The sequence below is a fragment of the Nicotiana tabacum genome, chromosome 22, assembly GCF_000715075.1.
Source record: "Nicotiana tabacum cultivar K326 chromosome 22, ASM71507v2, whole genome shotgun sequence".
NCBI lineage: Eukaryota > Viridiplantae > Streptophyta > Magnoliopsida > Solanales > Solanaceae > Nicotiana > Nicotiana tabacum.
Genome location: NC_134101.1, coordinates 168983839 through 169006853, shown reverse-complemented (window position 1 = coordinate 169006853; position 23015 = coordinate 168983839). Strand labels below are relative to the sequence as shown.

At 37.5% G+C, this 23015-nt stretch overlaps 1 protein-coding gene across 9 annotated transcripts; it reads right to left on the bottom strand.

The window, feature by feature from the left end:
* Nucleotides 1-6594: 6594 nt before the first annotated feature.
* On the bottom strand, nucleotides 6595-11278 carry LOC107817417 (zinc finger BED domain-containing protein RICESLEEPER 2). Of its 9 annotated transcripts, none has more exons than XM_075244235.1 (4): nucleotides 11122-11278; nucleotides 8315-8516; nucleotides 6915-7685; nucleotides 6595-6841 (listed from the first exon to the last, which is right to left on the bottom strand). In XM_075244235.1, exons 2-4 carry the CDS (start codon nucleotides 8508-8510, stop codon nucleotides 6762-6764), a joined length of 1047 nt encoding a protein of 348 aa, XP_075100336.1. In that variant the 5' UTR covers nucleotides 8511-8516; nucleotides 11122-11278; the 3' UTR covers nucleotides 6595-6761. The 9 variants fall into 9 exon arrangements, with proteins under 9 accessions (XP_075100336.1, XP_075100338.1, XP_075100335.1 ...); XM_075244237.1 differs by having other exon boundaries at nucleotides 8390-8516; XM_075244234.1 differs by having other exon boundaries at nucleotides 11117-11273.
* Nucleotides 11279-23015: the final 11737 nt, after the last annotated feature.

Below are 23015 nucleotides of genomic sequence, written 5' to 3'. Positions count from 1 at the left end.
TTTTATCCATTACTCACATCCATTCCCTCCAATACCATTAAATCCTTTGGTTTCTTTTGAAAATGTCATCACATGGACGAAAACTCATTTGGTATAGGACTTGGAGCAGTGGAATTTTTCTTAGTCTCCCCCTTGACATCTACTCAGTGTAAGCTGTCTCTGTTCTCATGCTTTTTCCTCGTGAGTTATCATTGCCTTCTTCAATATTATGTTAGACTGCTGGTGTCTCTCTATTATGTATGCCATCTTGGCCGAGGTGGCCATGATTTCTACCTGCAGTCCTGGCAGAGTATGATATTGATAACTGTTTCCTCTCAATGGTAATGCACACAGTCTACAAACACTGCCAGCCTTTATCTAAGGCTTGAAACGTTTAGACCTTACCTAGAATGTGCTGTATACTTGTCTGAGTAGGAAAGTAATGACTGAGGAGAATACTCAAATTTTACCTAGATGTAAGCATGTAAACATTGATTTTGATATGAGATCCAGGACCAGCTTGGAACCAGAATGGAGAACCCAGGAAGTTGTTGCCTACTGTTTTGAGTTTTGATATACATAAATAGATCAGAAGGAATGATAAAGATATCATGTAAGAATTCAAGTATATTGATGAGTATTTTATTTAACAATGAGATGTTTCTGGCAAGGAGAGAGATATTTGAATTTAGCAAAACGTTAAAATGGCAAGGGTGAGAAATTGAATAGAGGTGCACAGATTGCAGTTCAGGACTTATATGTTGATGAAAGTGAAAACAGAGAATCTTTTATGACTATCCTCTTGCTTGGAGGTCACTGTTCTCTTTAGTGTTACACAAATGAAATTAAGGATAGCAGGAAACCTGTTGCTCAGTAAAATACATTTCCAGGAATGTCCTGCTTTCATGTGTGGGAAGACCACTTTTTATACTAAAGTTTTTAGTTTCTGACGAGGAATGGAGCTACATATGTGTGAAGGTAGATTAACTCCTCTTTTGTATGTTTGGCTTATTACTTGCCATATTATTACTTTCTTTTCCTCTGTCTACAATGATGTTGGTAGCCCCAAAATACTAATTCATTGATAAGAAAGTAGTAGAAATTGTTGAAGGCTCTGTGGCTCTATTTCGACATTGGTTCCCTTAGTTTCTGGCACTGCTTAGTGTTATATTATTCCAATAAAGGGTTCTGAGCCATTACCCAGGACCTCCGAAAACCATGGACTCACTGGGCAGTCATCGGTTACACAATCTTCCACATAACAAGGACCTGGCAGCCGTATAATATAGACATGCCGGGCCTGGAGTGGTAGTTCCTGGAAGAGCATATCTATCTCTGGACATTATGTCAGAGATATTATTTGGCAACAGGTATTATGTGTGCAAATCAGGTATATTCCCTTCCCTCTACTGCCCTAATAATTTTCAACCCATGATAGAATACCTGCTCCTCATTTTCAAAATCCTCATAAGAGGTGGGTTCATTTTCTTTGAGCTGCTTTTTGTTCCTTTTACTTTTTTCTTTCGTGAAAATGCAGTAAAATCTTGACGGCTTGCAAATATGGTAATTGTATTTCTCTTGCTGCTTGTATCACAATCCACCTATTAATGAAAAATCACGGCTAGCTCTATTTCCAGTTCCCTGCCCAATGCTGGGATTGACCGAATTTATTCACTTTCTCTTCTTTTTTTTTTCTTTCAAAATTTGTTGTTTTGCTCTTCTGTTTTTATTCTTTGCCTTGAAATAGTTCGAAAATTTGATAAGAAGGCAGAAATTTTATCAAATGAGAGATCAACTTATTTAGCCCTCGGAAAAAAATAAACTCACCCGTTTATGGATATTTGACCAGAAACTCTATCAGTTATTTCAAATATGAAAAATGAACCTAATTCCTGTCGTTAGAAACTATTGGGATTTTTTCAGTTCTTTAAGGCATTGTACCTTGCTTCTCCCTTTGCTGCCCCTTGAAAATTATATATATATAAAAGAAGTCTATGTTGAAGATACAAGAAAATAAATAAAAGTGTGCTTTAAAACTTAAACTTTTAGATGGTACACAGAGTTCAACATGGTATATCAAGGCAACTCTTGGCACAACCTTTCTCATGCTCGTAGGAAAGTCGGGTTTCTCTCTCAGCTTAGTTTATTGAGCTGCTTTTGGTCTATCTCCCAATTTAGTGTGTTGAGTCATTAACATGGCTCTAGGCACCCTCATTAGTATTTTTTAGATGAGATGTTCGCACAATTTAACACAGTATGAGAGCAAGCACAAGTTCTGAGTTCAAAATCTCAACGTCATTCACATGCTTGACCTATGAAAAAGATTCAATTTGCCTGTGAGGGGTGCATTGAAGGTATAACTAGGTAAATAAAAATGTACATTTTCTAAAAGTTTAAGCTTTTAGATAAAGTGGTCACAAATTCAATAGTGTAACTGATTCACATTTATCAGACATGTGTGTACATAAACAAATCCATGTTTTTCCCTCGCAGCCTGTAAATCCTTTGAATTGTAAGGATCTTCCCCTGCTTCTCTGGTAGCTACAGCCACACTACATGGCACTCAATATATAATGTGAAAATTATATAACGTGGAATGTCGACCTAGTAATATGTCTTGCTTTGTGAAGGTAAAACATTTTTTGTGTTGTACCTGTGTATGTGGCAGAAACTCTTTTCCACTATGATATCTGGGAACTGGGAAGTAGAGATGGGATTACATGGCATGTAGAGAGCCAGAATTTTAAAAGGATTTTCTTATAAAATGGTGATCCATTTCCCCGTGAGGTTTCAGTCTTTGGTTCAGATACTAGTGATGCTGAGGAATTCTAGCAGAGGTTCGCTGGAGAACTGAAGCACTATCGTGATTTGCAATCTATACCACTATATATTTATGCTTGTTAACTTCCATATATTGTGGGCATCAGTTAGAATATTCAGGAATTGCTAATAAGTTGCACTTGTGCTTGTTTTTATTGAACTTTTTTGGTTTTAGCCATTGATTGATGAATCAGTTCAGAACATTGGATGATAAGATAAAATGGTAGTCAAACCTTGTCATCAAATCCTAAAGATGTAGAAAGTGGGAGCTTACGGCGCATGGAGTATATGCCTTGGTGGTTTCAAGAAGAGGGACATAAACTTTAGGAGGTTGTTTAATGGGAGGAGTTGATCTATCATCAACTCAGAAAAGCCTTCAAGGGTGTGACCTAGTAATCAATAAAAGTCAGTATAAGCCTTAGAGATCATGGCTCAAATCCCAGCAGAGACGAACCCCTAGGTGATTTCTTCCACTACCTAATCCCTTGTAAGAAGAGTTATCTTGGACCTGTTTTGGTTGGAGGTACTAGGTTTTCTTTAACATGCAAATGCCAATAGAAAAAGTAGAAAATCTTTTGTTCTGGTGAAACTATTATCATTATTGTTTTAATAATATTTGAATTGACATGGGCTTAATGAAGCATACATAGACGGTGAGAATTTATATAGCTGATCCCTACTTGTTAGTTTGGCGTACTTTGCTATTTCTCTTCCATCACTTGGAAAGTACCCAGAATCTATGATAATTTAGCAATTACTATTGTATTGCAACCACTTGAATGTGTGTCCACTCACAACATGAATAATTTCTTAAACAAAACCTAGGGAAGTCATGGTCAAAACTGATGTGTTGTTGCTCTTTCAGTCCCCCTTTCTCCAAAAAAGTGAAGTTTATGATTCTTGTCCTGATGCTGCAGAACATATTTGCACAAGGGGGCAATTTGCACAATCATTATTATCCAGAGTCTGCAGGTTGGAGGTATATCTCTTTTTTCTTTTTTTGGCAAAATACATAATTTACCCATCGACCTTGTATTCAAATCCCTCTTACACACCTGTTAAACACGGGAATAGTATTACACACCAAAACTTTTAAAAGTGTATCAATTACACACCTTTTTTTGCCATGTATCACACGCGTGTATTACACATAAAAGCGGCGTGTGAAAACTACAAAATTCATCTGAAATTAAGTTTTTTATTTTATTTTTCCCCTTTTAAACTATTTTCTTTACAAATTAAAGAAAAAAAATATAACTCATGTCTTCTTTCACAACCCACACCCCAACGATTCCTCCCCCCGTTTTGTTTTCTTCCCCAACCTCCATCCTAATTTTGTATACCCCCTTATATTTCGTCTCTTCAACCCCCATGACTAAGAAGAAAAAGAAAAGGAAGAAGAAAAGATGAGTTATTGGGTCTTGTAAAAATCACCATTATTGACCTTGTTGAAAAAGCTTAAAAATTTAATCGGGTCTTGTTGATTTTGGTGTTCCATGACCTAGAAAATTAGTTTGAATTCGTGATTATTGTTGAATAAAAATTTACTTAGGTGATTAATTTTGATAAAATTCAAAAAACACCATTAACAAGTTTGAAGCTTTGGGTTTGAGCTTGATTTTGAAATTTCTATAAGGCTTTGTGATGGATGTTGTTAAAGCTTGTTAAAAATCGGGCAAAGAGTTGAATCTATAGTTGGGGAAGAAGGTGCTTGTAGTCGAAGGGTTGGTGGTAGTATGGTGGTGGTGGAGAAGATGATGGAGTTGGGGAGATGAGGACGGGGTGAGGTTTTTTTTCCTGTATTTTTTTCTTTGGGAAGATGAGGAGTGGGGGTGGGGGGCAGAGGTTTTTTTCCAATTTTTTTAAACGATTTATGACACATGTCAGATGTTGATTGGTGCGTGTAATAGCAATCTTTAAGCAGATGTAGTCAAACACCGAAGTGGTGTATATTGACACACCTTTAAAAGTTTTGATGTGTAATATTATTCTCATCTTTAACAGGCGTGTAAGAGAGATTTGGGACAAGGTAGATGGGTAAAATGGGTATTTTTTTTTTTGGTCTCTTTTGAGTTCCCAGCTTACTATTTTTTTAATGTTTTACGAAGTATCTCGGAAATGACCAAGTCTGGCATCTTTCTTGCATGTGGGAGTGACAAAGACTTTCCATTTCTTTTTCGTTAGTTGTGAACCTTGATCTAATAATACTAGTAGGGGTAGCCCGGGCTTTGCCCCGGGCCCAACGTAAATAGTGTTTTGCTTTTTTGTTATACATTATGTTGACATTTAGTAAATAGCGTTTTGCTTTTTGGAGCAGAGCTATGACCAGACGTTTTTGAATTTCAATGAAAATATGGATGTATGCACAAAAGGGTCTATATGTATTTACAAGAATATACAAAGAGAGTTTTCGTAGTAATTTACACAAAATGTGAAAGATTACAACTGCTGTAGGCTATGAAAAAGCATTCAGGCCATCTTTGTTGCACTTAAAATCTAATAAAGTATCTGTATGAACAACAAATTGGGAGTAAGTATAATAGAGCAGTTGAAAATATGCAATTTGCACTAAGAGCGGTAAAGAGGTGGAACATACATTTTGTTTTCAATTGTTCCAAATGAAGAGGTACTATTAGTGCTTCTTTCCTTACTGTGAAAATATTTAAATTGCTTAGAGAAGTTTAATCGTTTTCAACATCTTAGACATTGTTTTTTATTTTTCACCCAACAAAACTTTTATCATATGTAAGCTTACTGTTTGCGTTTGAGGTTGTAAATGAATTTTGAACAGTTTGTCCAACAGGTATTGTTTGCTCAATAGGTAACAGTTGTTTCTGCGGCAAAAAGTTTAGACCACACTGAATAAATAAAATGAAGATTTTAAATTTAACTTTTTGTGAGCTAAAATAATTCCAAAGAATTGATGAAAAGATTAATTCCCCATGTTTTAACAAATAAAAGTAGTCCAACTGCTAGCAAAGAACAGAAAGGATGAAAACGAGAGTTTAGGGATGGCAAACGGTGCGGGGCGGTGCGGTTGCGGGGCACACCAGCGCACGCCCGCGAAGACTCCAACCCGCCCCGCCCCGCAAAACAAAAATTTCTGTTTTTAACTGCCCCGCCCGGCCCCGCGCAAAACCGCCCCGCCCCGCATATATTTTTTTTAATTTTTTTAATCTGATCTAGTAAACCAGGTAATTTTCTTTTAACTCTGCAATAAACCAGGTAAAATTTCAGTTTCTATTGCTCCCAACGTATGTCATGAATAATTGAATAGCTCCCCTTCCCTGCACTCAGCTTCTGTAATTCTTTTTTTTTGTTGTCATTTTTAATGTATGTTTTATAAATATTTAGTTGAGAAAAACTTAAATAAAGTAACATGGACAGTGATGACTAGTTATGTGGATTTCTGAACCATGGAAATATGTCTTTGTTGAACGCCATACATATTTCAGTTGTGCTGTTCTTTGAATATTTTGTCTATCTTTATAATGCAGCAACCAGGAGGAACAGACAAAGAAAAAAGAATTTCTGGCACAACCAACAGCTTGAAGAGATGTTGTAGAAGTTTTCAGTCCATGTACACATAATACATCTTTATCAAGAAGGTCAATGGAGTTCATCAGTTCAAGTCTTTTCAGAAGGATTAGTATTGATAAAAATAAGCCACATATCTGCTTAGTGAATTCTAAGATAAAATCACACTATTTTTTAAGTTTAATGAAAAAGTAGATAACTAGATCAACAAACTATTTTTGTGACCAAGTTAAAAGAAACACAAATGCAGACACCAACTTAGCAAATGGAAAACGAACATCTTAATAAAGTAGATACACAAACCAGTCGCAGCAGAAATAATACTAAATGAGAACTCTGATTAGTCTGTTACAACAAAGCAAAAATTAAAACATTGGGATCTTCTTCTTCATCAGAAATAATGCATCTCCGACTTCCTTCAGTTATCAAGCAACCGAAACATCTGGATCTTCTTCTTCATCAAGCATCGTCGGACATGAAACTCTATCAATGCTTGAACACGAACCTAAAAAAAAGTATAATAGTATAAGAAAGTGAATACTATTATTAACATAGTAAATCGTAAAAAAGTTACTTACCATTTATCTCGTTCCATAACCAAGTGCGAGCACACATCAACGCCTCCAAAGTAGTAGGATGAAGTCTACTACGATGCGGGCTAATCAATCTCCCACTAGTGCTAAAGGTCGATTCTGAAGCAACGGTAGAGATAGGAATGGCTAAGAGGTCACGAGCTATCTTTTGCAAAGTAGGAAATTTTAATCTGTTTGTCTTCCACCAGCTTAAACTGTCAAATGATGGCGTACGAGGTAGCACACCTTCTTCTAAATATGACTCCAACTCCGATCTTGGGTCCACATTCGCGCTACTCGAAGCGACAAATCTATCGAAACTAGACAGTCGATCACCCTCAACAACACCAGCAACTTCATTAGAACTAGATGCTTGAAATGACTCATGTGAAGCAACCACTCTGCTCGTATACTCTTGAAAGAGATTAAAACAATGGTTTCGAACTTCTTGAATTTTATGTAAAGTTTCTTCACCATAAATTTGTGCAAGATAGAACTCAACCAACTTCATCTTAAATCTCGGATCAAAGATAGTAGCTACCCCCATCAAAATATGCATATCATCCCAATATTTTTTAAATTTCAACCACATTGATGATGCCATAGAGCTAATCAAAGGATTTAAACTTTTCACCCAAGCTTCCAATTCTAGATTAATATCACAAACTTTTGAAAAGTATTGAGTTGAAGTTGGATATTGACTCCCCGAGAATTGTTCAGTGATACGGTGAAACAGCTGCAACTTTTCACAAACTTCATGTGATGCACTCCATTGCCCTTCGGTTGGAAAACAATGATAATTGGTGTCAGTTAAACTCATATTATCAACTGTAATTGTTGATATTCTTCTTTCAAGATTCCACTCTAACAGGCAATTAAGCAATACACTACACAAAGTATCCTTATCATGTGGAGCAGGAACATAAATAAATCTAAGAATATGGCTTTGAAGCCCCATGAATCATCAATAAAATGTGTCGTAATAGCCATGAACCCTTTTTTTGTATTGTTTGAAGTCCACATATCAGTTGTTATTGCAATTTTACTTGTGAGTTTTTCCTACAACTTAGAAGTTTTTGATTTTAAATTGTCAAAAATCTTCAAAATATCATTCTTGATTGTGTTCCTAGACACTATTTTAAACAATGGCTGAAGACTAGCAACAAACTTCCTAAATCCAACATGATCGACAATCGACAAAGGGTATTCATGCAAAATGATGGCATGAGCAAGTTCCCTACGTGAAATATCTTGATCAAAATAATGTTGTTGGCTACCATCATCACCCCCCAAACCACCCCCGTCTTCTAAGTTACTTGGATTTTTACGACATCTACGAATATGATCCCATAAAGATGATGTCCCACATTTTCTTGTTGAATTGATACGAGTGTTACAATACTTACAAACACCAAAGCGAGCACCATCAAGCTTCACCACTTTGTAATATTTCCATGCATCAGAACTAAGTTTTCTTTTACCTGTTTCATCAACAACTTCCATATTAACTTCATCAGATTGCATAAGCCCTCGACTCTCAATCTCAATAGGAATTGTACTTGAAGATGAACACATTGGATTTTGTTCGCCTTGAGACTCCATACTTTTCTACAAAAATAAAGATAAAAGCAAGAGATGAAGTTGGTATTGGCTAACAAAGTATTTGCGTTGAGACTCAACTTGACCTGGCACACCTTGCCAATTCTAGTTCAGTATTGTGATATTGTCTTTAAACTAAAAGCAAGCTAGAGAAACAGTGATAAAAAATCTTTAACATTATCTTATGATTCTTATAAAGAACTTTATCTTATTCTGTACACCAAAGAGTTCAGGAACCAAAGACTGCAGCTATAACTAACAGTTAAAAGTCCTAAAAAACCCTGATCATATATCGTACAACACCAAATTAAGGAACCAAAGAATTTAACTACCTTAACACTAAAAGAACTTGATAGGGTCAACAAAATCAGTGAATAAATTATTCACCTTTCTTATGAATCCACAACCTAAGTACTTCTAGTAACAGAAACTATTGGGCTTGGAAGTCCCATGTAACAGAAATTCAAAGTTTGTAAAAGGAATTCAAAGTTTAACAGAAATAAGGCTCGGATTTGTCCAAAAACCATCAAAAAATGGGCAAGTCTGCCATGGCTACAAAAGGCAGATGGCTTACTGTAACTTACAGTCTGTAAGAGAGTCGGTGAGGGCTGATGGAAGGCTGATGGGAGGCACTCCGGCGACGGCCGACGGGCTGAGTGCGCTGTGGCCTGGGTGTGACAACGTGAGTCGTGACTGTATTTAGGTTTTAGTTCGAGATTTAGGATCTGGTAGGCTGGTACCGTTTTAGACTTTAGTTCAAGATTTTGGTTTTAAAAAATCCGCGACCCGCGACCCGCACTGCCCCGCGTTAATTTTTTTTTTAAAAATTAGGCCCCGCCCCGCCCCGCAAACATTGTAACCTGCCCCGCTCCGCGAATGCTGAAAACCGCCCCGCCCCGCCCCATTTGCCATCCCACGGAGAGTTCATAGTCAATACACAAACAAGAGACAATTTTCAATTATGTAAAATTAAAGAAACAAAGGGAAAGAGATAATTTTCAAAAAGTGGCCTTCTCAGCATCAGAAGCTCTCTGCTTCATAAAGTTCCTGCATAAACCACAACATAAAAAATAACAGATTCTGACTACATCAATGGAAGTTATATCAAAATCACACACAGAAAGTGTAGCATCAGTTGCAACAAACAGAAATTGAAATTTATCTTCGTGCAAGAATACCTTTTTGATCCAAAAATCTAAGTACACTGAATGAAAACACACGAAAGTGTAAAGCTAGATAAGGAAGAAAATGTTTCTTGGTATGGTATGTCATTCAAATAAAAAGAGAGACAATGGACTAAGACGATCATATTGAAGGAGCTTTATTTTTTGGTAACACATTTCTATAATTCTTGGATTTTGTTCAACCACTTGAACACTAATCACAAGAAAAAAAATCAGCTCTCAACTTGGTGAAAGAAGAGAAGGAAGTTTCGGTATATATTATACATGTCTATTGTCTCTCTTCATGTTAAAAGAACTGGGATATTTGGTCCATCTCTTCCTTTGATCTCATTGTTCTAGTGTCATTTTACTATAAAAACTAACATAGTACGATTAAAGCAGGTATTCTCACTGTTCATATGCACATACGCCTGATATAATACTATTTTGCCATTATTCATAAAATATGGAGCATCTCCATACTTTAAGAATAAAGCTTATGGACACAAAGGTAAATAACAAATTCACTAAGAAGATGTAGGAAGGCCGATGAAGTTCAAATTATACAGTCAGTTCGCAGATGTAATAAATTGTATAAGATTTTTTAAATTGCTATTCTATATCCAAATTTCAGATCTTTCTAATTTCAGTAACTGTAGACACTATTTGTGTTCCTTTATGTCCCCTTTTAACCAACTTCATCATTATTTGAGCAAGTTATGAATGACTCTGCTTTAAGTTGCAGTCTTTTCAATAATCTGTAAATATATATGTGTTTGTGAAGTTAACATTAATTCACATCTTCCTCTGCTTCAGAATTGATATGCACATTCAATTTTCGCCCCATTCTATAAGTTGCTTATATTATGCCATTTCAACATCGTTTATCTATTTCTTATCAGATTGAACACTAAATAGAACTGATTGAAGGATATGATATCAATCTGTGGGCATCTCATCCATCCTCACATCTAAGGCACAGAAATATGAAATTAGACATGAATTTTCTAAACAAATTCATGCTTTTTATAACCCATGAGAGGAAGAAGAAAAACAAATAAGGTCACTGAAATTAAAAGGTACATCTGTTGGATTACACAGCTACCCCAAATTGTGAAACATCATAGTTGAACCTTATTTTGCTCCGTCAAAATCAAATTAACGCAGTCCACAAACGTCAAATCGATTCTTACTGCACTTTAAAAGAGTTGAAAGAGTTGAAAGAGATGAAAAGTAGGATTAAATCCAGAAAAGCGCGAAATGAAGTGCACAAAAACAGAGGCGCAACAATATATCATCAATTAGGTTAGAATTTTAGGCGAAAGCAAGCTTAATCTTCCATGAAAGATTTAAAACATCATAAGAATACTATCTTAATTCTTAACTCTAAATAAAATTTATAGTCAGAAAAGGTTGGATAAACAGAGGGGAAAAAAGAAGACAGACCTCACCTAATAACTGTAGAGGCAACATCACCGAGAGAGAAGAGTAAAACTGAAGAAAGTACCAAAATCTGGACAAAGAACACTTTAGACGAAGGCGTTCGTGGATATGAATATTTAAAAGAACCCAGCAATTTTACTTTTTGTTCCTAAACGTGTCAAAAGAAGTAGCACGTGCCCAAACAAAATTTACCATCAAATTTACCAAAATACCCATGAACGACCCCAAGCTCCTCTCCTTAGCGGCTTCTATAATAGTAGTAATAACAAGGAAATCCAAAAGATTAAGGCGAATATGAGCAACATGAGTGCACTTGTCCATTCCTACTGCATTTGCCTGATAATTTAGATAATACTGATCCATATCAACTGTGAATAGTTTCAGTCTCAACGTATCTGTTTTGTCAGGCCTATAAGTGATCTTTTAAAAATGGCAAAATACCTTAAATCACCCTTAAATTTGGCTTAGATTATAAATATCCTCCCCGAATTATGCCTGATCTTAATTACCCCCCTCAACTTGGCCTCTTGAGAAGCATTACCCCCCTAGACGCTGATGTGGTAAAAAGTGTGGGTGCACTCGTCTGCCACGTGGATTTTTCTGTCTATGTGGCATTATTTTGAAAAATAAAATATTTTTTTACCTTTTTAAGAATATTACTTTTTAGATAATTTTTTTCGAATACAATTTATAATAAAACTTGGATAGAACTACATTATTTAGGCTAGATATTTTTATTTGACCAAAAATAATAAAGTTTTAGTTAATCTCTTTTTAAATGTGACCTGAAAATAAAAATTTATACAATTGAAATAAATAGTCAAGGCATCTAAAAAGTTATAAAAAATACATAGTTTGAAATTAACTATTTTGACTATAATTTTTATATAGCTCTAAGTTACGGTGCTCTAATTTTTTTTTTTACAGATTTTACCTAAAAAAGTAAAAATACACAATTGAAATAAATAGTCATTGCATCAAAAGAAGAAATAAAAAGAGTGTACAATTGCAAGAAATTACAAGTGCAATTGTACACTCTTTTTATTTCTTCTTTTGATGCAATGACTATTTATTTCAACTATGTATTTTTTATAACTTTTTAGATGCCTTGACTATTTATTTCAATTGTATAAATCTTTATTTTCAGGTCAAATTCGAAAAAGATTGAAAGAATTACAAGAAAATACACCTGACATCACACCATAATAAAAAATAGCCCATATTTTAAAGTTTTACCCTACCTAGCCCATATTGTACATATTTTGAAAGCACTAGCAAATTCAAAATTTATGGAGTTAAATTTGTGTTCTTACAACTATTGCATTCACTCTCTTTTCTTCTCACATCTTCTACATATGCTTCAAGGGTCCATCCGCTATTACTGCTTCTCCCCCCGTGTTATCTAGTTGCAACGTAAGAAAATTGAAGAATAGAAGTTCACCATTGAAGGCTATTCAAAGCTTTGCTCTCGAAAATAGGATTTCTTGAGTTTGTTAGTTGTTTTGATTGGATGTTGTTCCAATTGATTGAAAATATCAAAAGGAGTTCAAAATTTCAATTTGAAGTGATTTTGAGTAGATTTGAACAGGATTTGAGTTAAATTTCAGAGAAGACGCAAGGAAGAAAGCGCAGTCAGTTTTTGTATAATTATGTATAATCTTGTATAATAGTGTATATGGGTGTATAAACATGTCTTATACACTATTATACACTTTTATACATTTTTTATACAAGTGTCTATAGATGAACTTCTTCCATAATTTTCAGTTGCAATTCTTGTTCAAAACCAGTCCAAATCTCCATTAAATGACTTTAAATTTTATATACAACCTCCTTATACTATTTCTAACAATTCTAAATAATACCCACTCTAAATTTCTCACAAAATCAAATTCGAAATCTAAACCCACATATTTAAGCTTGTTAAAAATTTAATTTTCACTATTCAAATGGATTTGGTTTGTTAAACTAATATTTGAGTTATAGTTGCTGATTCGAAAATTAACTTAAAATCTTGTGCAATCTTTTTTAGAAATTAAATAGTAATTTCGAGAATATATTGGAGTTGGATGTTGAATCTTAGCCTATTATTTTTGGGCTAGTTGGTTGTAAATTGAAATATGGACTATAAAACTGAAAAGTAGGGATCCAAGTTGTTCATATGTGAAATTTTAACTAAAACTTTATTAGTTTTGGCCAAATAAAAATATTTAGCCTAAATAATATAGTTATATCCAAATTTTATTATAAATTTTATTCGAAAAGAATTATCTAAAAAAATAATATTCTTAAAAAGGTAAAAAAATATTTTATTTTTCAAAAAAATGCCACATAGACAAAAAAATCCACTTGACAGGCGAGTGTACCCACACTTTTTGCCACATCAGCGTCTAGAGGAGTAATGACTCTCAAAAGGCCAAGTTGAGGAGGGTAATTAAGACCAAACATAGTTCGGGGAGGATACTAATAATCTGAGCCAAATTTAGGGGTGGTTTAAGGTATTTTGCCTTTAAAAATTATTCTTTCTGCCCTTTACGCTATTTGATTGGGCAAGTATCAACTATTAAATTTAGTTGTACTATATAGGAAATAACGGAACAAAATACTAGAATAATTGTAAAAAAGTTATTGCGGTAGCAAAAATGTTCCATCAAAATTTCGTGCAATTAAATGTATTTGAATGAAATGTGTGAACATTGTACAAAGTAATATTATCAATGGAGTAGTGTTAAATATTTTGCATAGGTTCCTAAATACTAGCTCCCTAGGGGTATACGCCGAGGCTCAATCTTCAACTAGAACAATACAAAGTTCTTATTCTCAAAAAGTACAACAAACAAAATACTCCTATTATGGATTGCTGATTTAGATGTTAGAATTAGAATGGATATATATTGGCTCAACTTAAATTGTAAATAAAATATAAGGTCTGATCCTACTTTGATCCTGTGTGAAATAACTAAGACACATTAATTATTGACCTGTAATAGATTAAATACTTTCTATAAATAGAATTTAGTCATAATCATAATTCATAACAATAATTTTATCATATTCTATTTCATTGAGTACTTTGGAAAGGAATTACTCCATTAACAACCCATTTCCGTCAATTCAACCAACGCTGAGAGAACCAGTGTGGAAGCTGATTTCAAATTTCAAATCTTACCACATTTTATTACTACTACTATATATTATTACTAAATACTCCCTTTGTCGCATTTACTATTAGAAAAGTCAAAAGTTCCTTCTCTGACCATGTTTTTCTTAAATACAACAACAATAATAATAAACCCAATATCTTGCGAGCGGGTATGCGAAGGGTAGAGTGTACACATACCTTGTTGGTCCTATGTCGAAGGTAGAGATGTTTTTGATAGAACCCGGCTCAAAGAAACATATTTTTCTATAAATATATTGATTTATAGTACTTTTATGTAATTTTTATATATATAAATTTTATTTTCAAAAAACTAAAAGAATGTATATCATTCATTTCGAAAATTATGTTTTTTGACCCTCGTGCTTCAAATCAATTCATAACAATGTGGAACCGAGGGAGTAATAGAACTAATTAAACATAAGTTTTTTCTCAAAAAACCCGTTACAGACATTTTTAAAGGAGATCGAGGCCGCTGAAACTCGTTCCACTATACAATATCTCAAGTAACAGTGAGGAACCTTCCTCCTCCATTGTCTTTCTGTAAAAATCTTCTGCACCTCGTTGTTCTTCCACTATACTAATGCATTAGGAGCTCTACAAACTTGTTGCGAAACCCCACAATATGCTTTCACCGGTAAACTCGTGCTTATCTCTGTTCTCGTTTTCTTCATCGTTTGTCTTCTTATAGCCTTCTTCCACCTTTACACCACCCGCTTTTTCCTCCGCCGTCGTAATTACGCTCTCCGTAATGCCACTTCAACCATCACCGTTTCCTCTCAACGGCTCGACCCATTACTTCTAAAATCACTCTCTGTTTTTATGTATGCAGCGGAACTATACAACCCTCCGCTCGAATGCCCCGTGTGCTTGTCCGAATTCGAAAATGGCGAAGCGGGTCGGGTTTTACCCAAGTGTAATCATTCTTTTCACTGAGTGTATTGACATGTGGTTTCAGTCTCACTCTAACTGCCCAAATTGCCGAGCCCCAGTTCAAGCGATTGAAGTAACGGAAAATTCAAGTGAAGTAGAACGAGAGCAAGAAGTTGTTGTAATAGTGGTTGAATCCGCATGTGAAAAAGTTCTGGCCTGTGATTTCTCTTCTTCTGAATCGTCGCAGTCCGATGATGGGAATAAACCAGTGGGGAATGGTTTGGAGCCAAAAGAGAAATAGTTGGCACCAACAATTTGTCTATGATAATATAACTTGTAAATTCTACTTGGGTAAGTCTATTTTAAAAGGCAGAATTGGGACTCGCGCGGGAGTCGTCCTGGAGCGGGGCACTCGTAAAACGCCCCTGGGCTTATATGTGAGGTTTAGTTCCGTGAGACTTACGTCTCGGTCGTTGGGGCTTACGTCTCGGTCGTTGGGGCTTTACGTACTGGGCTCACCTAATAGAACTTTATGCAATTGTGTGTAACTAACCTTGTAAATCCTCAAATTTTCTTAATAAATCGTTAACTATTCAAAATTACTTTTTCCTAAATTAAGAATATTTTACGTCATAATTAAAATAAAATTTATTGCACATTATCCACTAAGATTGCTATGATAGTAAATTTTAAATAAAGCTTTTAAAAGTATTTATTTATTAACTTTTGTTATGTCTTTATTATATTAGTCCATAATTTTTTAATAATTATTTTTCTAAATATTATTTTTCATGTTTACGAAATACAATACTTATTAATTTAATAGCTCAGTATTAGCTAGTATTTACAAATAATTAGTTATCATGATATAGTATGGTGAATTATGTGTCACTTTATTAACTTGTTGAAACTTAAAAATAAATGATGCGATTATATTTAAATTTTAAATAATATTTTGATATAAATTCTCTTTTCAATAGAAAGCATATTAAATAAAAGGAGTATTTTAAAAAAATATCGAATTATAATATCGAAATTCTTTCAAGATTCATTACTCCTTAAGAGATAAATATAAGATTTCGCATCGAATACGTACTTTTGATGTTTGAGTTGTAACGATGTTGCGGCTAGTTTGAATATTATGATATATGTCAAACCTTTTGTATTATTCATAGTTGAATTATTATTTATGAATATTTTAAATAGATTATTTGTTATAATTTTGTGATTTTAATGTCATTTTTGTAATTATTTTTATTTTATATTATCTTAAAATTCTTAAAATTAATAAAATTTAAAGATCCGTGGGACTGCACCATATCTCAAGACTTACGCCTCGGTAAAATGTCTTGCCTCACGCCCCTACCTTTTAAAACATTGCTTGGGTCTAACTGGTAGATTTGATCATCTATTTCAAATCAAATAACCTTTGCTCTGTTTTCTTTTGTTTTTCTTGATAAGGCCAAATAACTCCTTTTTCTGTTGAATTTAGTACAATATTTGGCAATTGCATATTGCCTTTGCTTTATGAGTTGAGGTAAGTAGGTAAATTTGTTTTACTCTATCAATTTAATTTTAACTGCTACCTTTATTTAGGTGGAAATGACTACCACTAGAGGAATGCATACTGAATTTTACCGGGGAATACTTATTGTTTGACCAAAAGATATTGAAACCTTTTTAATTAAATCAATTAGAAAAGAAGTTAAAGAGGTAAATCTTAGTCAAACATAGCAAATTCCAAATCTAAACAAACGAGAAAATGATACACAAAATGGAGTAGAAACGGTAAATTATCGAAGTCTTTCATTTCTTCTCTCACCAATCGGTGAAGATTAATGTTGTGAAAAAAATATTGGAAGATTGTTTTCCTTCCTTTTTATTAAGGAGATTACAGAGGAGAAGGAGAAGAAAAAGCCCCCCTTTCTAGGAAGGACTCACTCCTATATATAGTCATGGAGTTATTGACATGTATTTGGGCCATAACCCCTTACTTCGCGCCCGCTTTCGTCGTTCGGTGAATACATGGTTTGGTGTAAATAATGTCGTTTTTCTATATCCCATTGTTTGGACGTGGTTTCAATTGGGTCAACCACAACGGTCAAATTTTGACCAATACAGTTAGTCCCTCCGTCTGCCAGGGTCGTCCCTTGTCGGGTCCAGTAGACGGATGATGATTTTCGTTTGTCTAGGAGAAATCTGACTGTCTGCCCCTTGGGTATGATTTTCGGAATCAAGCAGCATATTGGCACCCTTTCGATACCTTTGAACTGTTGCGGTTGTTTCGGAACCGTCGTTTGGATTGAAACGTTGTTCGTGGTTACCACCATTATGACACACGTTCCTGGGAAATTGAAATGTTTTGTGCCCTATTAGATTTGATTGGCAACTCTTGGGTTTCGTGCCTGGGGGGATTTATGTCTCCTATAAATAGAAGGAACGCATCATTCGATTGACACACTTCCTTGTCCTTTACTTGAAAGAACTTCGCGAATATACTTTTTTCCTGATACTTTGAATTTTTATTTGTCCCCAGTTAACCGAAAACTTTTCATCCTCCATTTTCTTTGTCTTTTTGCTTCACCAAATTGGCACAATGGCTGGTAATTCTTCTCGCGCTGACCTCCCTGTCACAATTTCGGCACCGGAAAGTGATGTTCTGGCCACCGGAGGAGCAGAAGTGGTGGAAGATGAGGAGGTCTCGTCGGTAGCCGAGATCTTGCCTCACCCCGGGAAAGCATGCACCGACTTCTACAGTCCCGTTGGGGAGGAGCCGGAACCTGTTCACTCTGTTATAAGAGAGGAGGAGATCATAGAATTGAAGGCTAGGTGGGGAATTCCTCGCTACATTGAAATACTGCCGGCAGTAGGGGACGACATAGTCCATTTTGACCGCCCAGGGTACTACGTGTTTTACGCTACCCCTTTCTTGTTGGATACACGCTCCCTCTCCTGGTGGTGGATTTCTGCCTTTTTTACGATGTATGCCTCCCTCAACTTTCACCGTACTTGAGCAACACCTTATGTTGCTCAAGTTTGCGGAGCTCGCCGGTCGTGAGATCACTTTGCGGCATATGCTCAATATCTTTGCCCCTCAGCTCATTCGTGGCACGATGATTCATATGCTCCATCGAGGGTCGAAGAGTCTGGTAGTGAAGATGGATGATAGGGACAACCGTCGATTCTACGAGAATTATTTCTATGTACGGACTGAGCACCTTGTGGAGGATCCTACGGGGTTCCCTGAGAAGTGAAACTTTGCGCGTAAGTTTCTGTACTTTTAGTCGGAGAGATGTCCGACCGCTTTCTGTTGTACTAAAACCCTGTTATGTTTCTGCAGCTAGGAAACTACCCCTCCATCTGTTGAAGTCATCCGCGAGTGGGTAAGTGTCATCCTTCCTCATACGGCAGGGGTCCGCACCTGGTCGACCTTCTATGAAAAATATAGACGTAAGCCCTTTACAGGTGAGATGTCGTTTTCGTTCGCTATTTCTCCCTTTTCTCTTTTTTACTTGGTTTCTTATGTGTTATTCGTCGATGTCAGGGAGAGTGAGGAGGGCGAGGGCTTCTCCATTGGCTTTTCGTCAACCTGCAATGTCTGCTCGCCCTGCTGCAATATCTACTACTCGACCTTCACCGAGGGATGCTTCGGTCGAGTCTAAGGCTGTGGTCATACCTGTGGAGGCCATCCCTCAGATTGAGGCTCCGACCCATCCCGCTCTTCCGTTGGGTGAATCTTCCTGTGCTGAGGAAGGAGAGGGGACGTTCAAGAGGTGGCGAGTGGAGTCTGGGACAATATCTCCGGCTATGATACATCTGGACGAAGACTCTCCCTTGACGGGATCTGGGGCGGGGGTTGATACTGTTTTTCCTGTGGAGACGGAGCCAGCCGTTATATCTGCCCCGTCAATGGAGATTCCTGCCACTGCCGTTGATCAACAACCGGCCGCGATGGGGGGTCAGATTTCTGAGGCCACTGTTGTTGTTTCCGACGGGCCTTCGTCCTCACTACCTGGTCGTGCTTCTTCTTCGGCTGCTGAAAGGGGAAATAGCATAGTGGTCGATGACTACAAGTTCGAGTCGAACCTCGATCCCGATGATGTTAGGATATTTGAAGAGGGTCTTACCCACTCGGTGGTTCATGCGGGAGGCCCGTCCCGTATTCTTAAGATCCCATCGGATATTAATCTCCTAGGGGACATGGAGGATTTGGTGCCGCAGTTCGACCTTTTGTGTTCCGCTGCCGAGAACGAGGCTCTTTGAAACGTTCCTAATATCGACTTGATGCATGAAGTGGCCGCTATGGGCCTGAGGGTATGTTTCGCCTTTCTTTCATGTTTCTTTTATTTTTCTGGATGATACGGTCTTGACCCTTCTTTTCGTTTTTCAGACATACATGTTGGAGGTTGAGCGCTCGTAGGGCTGACACTCGGACTAAGATTTTCCTGAAGGCATTGGAGAAATATCGGCGCTATCGCGATAGGTGCCGTGAGATGCATGAGCGGCTGAGGGAGAATCCCGATGCTCAATCCCTTGGCGAGGAATTGGAGAAAAGGGACCAGCAATTAATAGAGTCCATTCATAGAAGTAGTGTACTCGAGGAGCAACTTCGTGTGAAGGATGAAGAGCTTGAGTTAGGCAAGGGGGTGGCCGCAGAGTGTGACTATCTTCAAGTGAAACTGAGGTCAATACAGTCTGAGATGGGCCAAAACCTTATCCGGGTCGAGGCGATAAGCGCAAAGTGGATGGGAAAATTGGCTGAGTTGGAGAGACAGGTCGTCGGGTTGGAGAGCATCGAGAGTGCCTGGTCTTTGGCTTCGGCAAGGGCGGAGGCCCTGGAGAACACTATCCGCATACTCCAATCCGAGCAGGAGTCGGAGAGGGCGATGGCCACACTAATGGAGGCGAGTCTTGAGGAATGCATTGGTGAGATCGACCGGGAAACATCGACCTTAGGAGATCGGGTCGCCGCTCTGGAAGCCGAAAAGGAGAAACTGTTGGCTCAAATTGAGTCTTCCTCCGCCGTTGTTCCCCGCCGCTTACACGAGCTTTGGGTTCATGCTGAAGCCCAGCGTGATATATACAAGAGTTTGTGGGAGGCAGACAATGTTATCGAGGTCACATATGAAGGATCACTGGCAAAGGCACGAGAGGCTCGTGTTAACTGTGGATATGACTCTGTGACGCCGGAGACCGATAAGGGCGCGGATGATGAGGGAGGACTTCCTGGAGATGGTGGTGATGATGGTGGCGGTAATGATGCCGAGTGAAAGAATGCTGTGTTTTCTGTTGTTTTTTTATTCATTGTAGGTTGTCGTTGTTTCTTCCCCCCTCCCTTTTTTAGATTGTTGGTTCGAGCCGTATGTAATCTGCGACTGTTTGTGCAGTGACGTTGTATAAAGAGGAATTTTTTATTGTTATGTGCCCTCTGTATTTTTTGTTTTGCTCTTCATACTTTGGTGCGAAATAGATTCCCGCATGACGAGTTCCCTACTCTTTGGGAATTTAGTGTCACGCGGGTAGAATGGGACCTTGATGGCGGCTTTGGCTAGCGAGACGGTGTTTTTGAAATTGTGTCGAGATGCTGTCTTATCATACTCCGAACGGTATCGAACTATTTTTCTAATAGCGACCTTAGCCGTAAGGATATTACTTTCGGGCTTATATCAAAGTATTATACCGTCATGAGTCCCAGTCTTTTTTTTTTGATAAAGTATTGCCCTGTCGTCATTCGATCGAGGTCGAACTTTTCTTTTTTGGCGAAGGCCCTTGGCCTAGGGTGTTATTTCGAACTTTCGTCGAAATATTAACCCGTCGTTATTCGATCGAGATCGAACTCTTTTCTTTGGCGAAGGCCTTTGGACTTAAGGGTGTTATATCGAACTTTCGTCGAAATATTAATCCGTCGCTGTTCGATCGAGGTCGAACTGTTTTCTTTGGCGAAGGCCCTTGGCCTTAAGGGTGTTATTTCGAACTTTCGTCAAAATATTAACCTGTCGTTGTTCGATCGAGGTCGAACTCTTTTCTTTGGCGAAGGCCCTTGGCCTTAAGGGTGTTATTTCGAACTTTCGTCGAAATATTAACCCGTCGTTATTCGATCGAGGTCGAACTCTTTTCTTTGGCGAAGGCCCTTGGCCTTAAGGGTGTTATTTCGAACTTTTGTCAAAATATTAACCCGTCGTGAGTCCCGGTTTTTTGGAGAGTTGGGTATCTTTTGGGGGAGTCCCAGTTTGCTTTGTTCGATCGAGGTCGAACTCTTTTCTTTGGCGGTGGCCCTTGGCCTTAAGGGTATTATCTCGAACTTTCGCCGAAATATTAACCCGTCGTTGTTCGATCGAGGTCGAACTCTTTTCTTTGGCGGAGGCCCTTGGCCTTAAGGGTGTTATTTCAAACTTTCGTCAAAATATTAACCTATCGTTGTTCGATCGAGGTTGAACTCTTTTCTTTGGTGAAGGCCCTTGGCCTTAAGGGTGTTATTTCAAACTTTCGTCGAAATATTAACCCGTCATTATTCGATCGAGGTTGAACTCTTTTCTTTGGCGAAGGCCGTTATTTCGAACTTTCGTCGAAATATTAACCCGTCGTTGTTCGATAGAGGTCGAACTCTTTTCTTTGGCGAAGGCCCTTGGCCTTAAGGGTGTTATTTCAAACTTTTGTCGAAATATTTACCTGTCGTTGTTCGATCGAGGTCGAACTCTTTTCTTTGGCGAAGGCCCTTGGCCTTAAGGGTGTTATTTCGAACTTTCGTCGAAATATTAACCCGTCGTTATTCGATCGAGGTCGAACTCTTTTCTTTGGCGAAGGCCCTTGGCCTTAAGGGTGTTATTTCGAACTTTTGTCAAAATATTAACCCGTCGTGAGTCCCGGTTTTTTGGAGAGTTGGGTATCTTTTGGGGGAGTCCCAGTTTGCTTGATTTTATTTGCATCGGGCGTGCGATGTCGGGGAGCAGGGAGCGTTGTTGTGCTTGCACTCGTTTCGCGCGGATATTAGAATTTCCCTGGCTGACCTTTTATTTTCCGGTTTGGAAATGTCGTTGTTGGGCGGGGCGATGAATTACACTTCGACTTAGGGGATCTCCCCCTCGTCGTCCAAGCTTTTAGGTCCCCGGGAGGGCTCTTTTGGGACGCCTTCTTGGCGAGGGTGAGGGAGTAGCACTCAAGGGGTATCATTTCCTAGGAGTTGAGTTTGTTTGGTGGGTGATGTTTCGGTTGTTTTATAGTAATTTCTCTTTCTTTAGTTAAGTTGTTTCCTTGCTCGCTCGCCCGCGTGGCGCCCGCATTAGTGTTCGAGCAATCGATAGAAGGTGGGCAAGGACGCCTTCTCCTTATTTCGATTCAATGAGTTGGAGAATGAAGGTAGATCTATAACGTTGCTCGTTTTTGCTTGACGTTTTAATGGTTGATGGGGGTGATGTTTTCTGAATTTGGTAACCAAATTCAGCTCTCTTTCCCCTCATTTGGTCATGGGGTGCTTAATTCTCCTTTTTCCGTCTCCTCTATATTTTTTTTAAAACAGTTGCAAACGTATCCTTACCGTTCTCTTTGGTGGGTGGCCATGTTTCCGATTTTTGATCTGGAGAAGATTAGGAAGTTTTCACTAAGAAATCTCCACAGACGGCGCCAAATTGTTTGACCAAAGAATATTGAAATATTTTTTATTAAATCAATTAGAAAAGAAGTTGAAGAGGTAAATCTTAGTCAAATATAGCAAATTCCAGATCTATAAACAAACCAGAAAACAATACACAAAATGGAGTAGAAGCGATAAACTATCAAAGCCTTTCATTTCTTCTCTCACCAATCGGTGAAGATAACTGTTGTGAAAAAAAATTTGGAAGATTGTTTTCCTTCCTTTTTATTAAGGAGAAG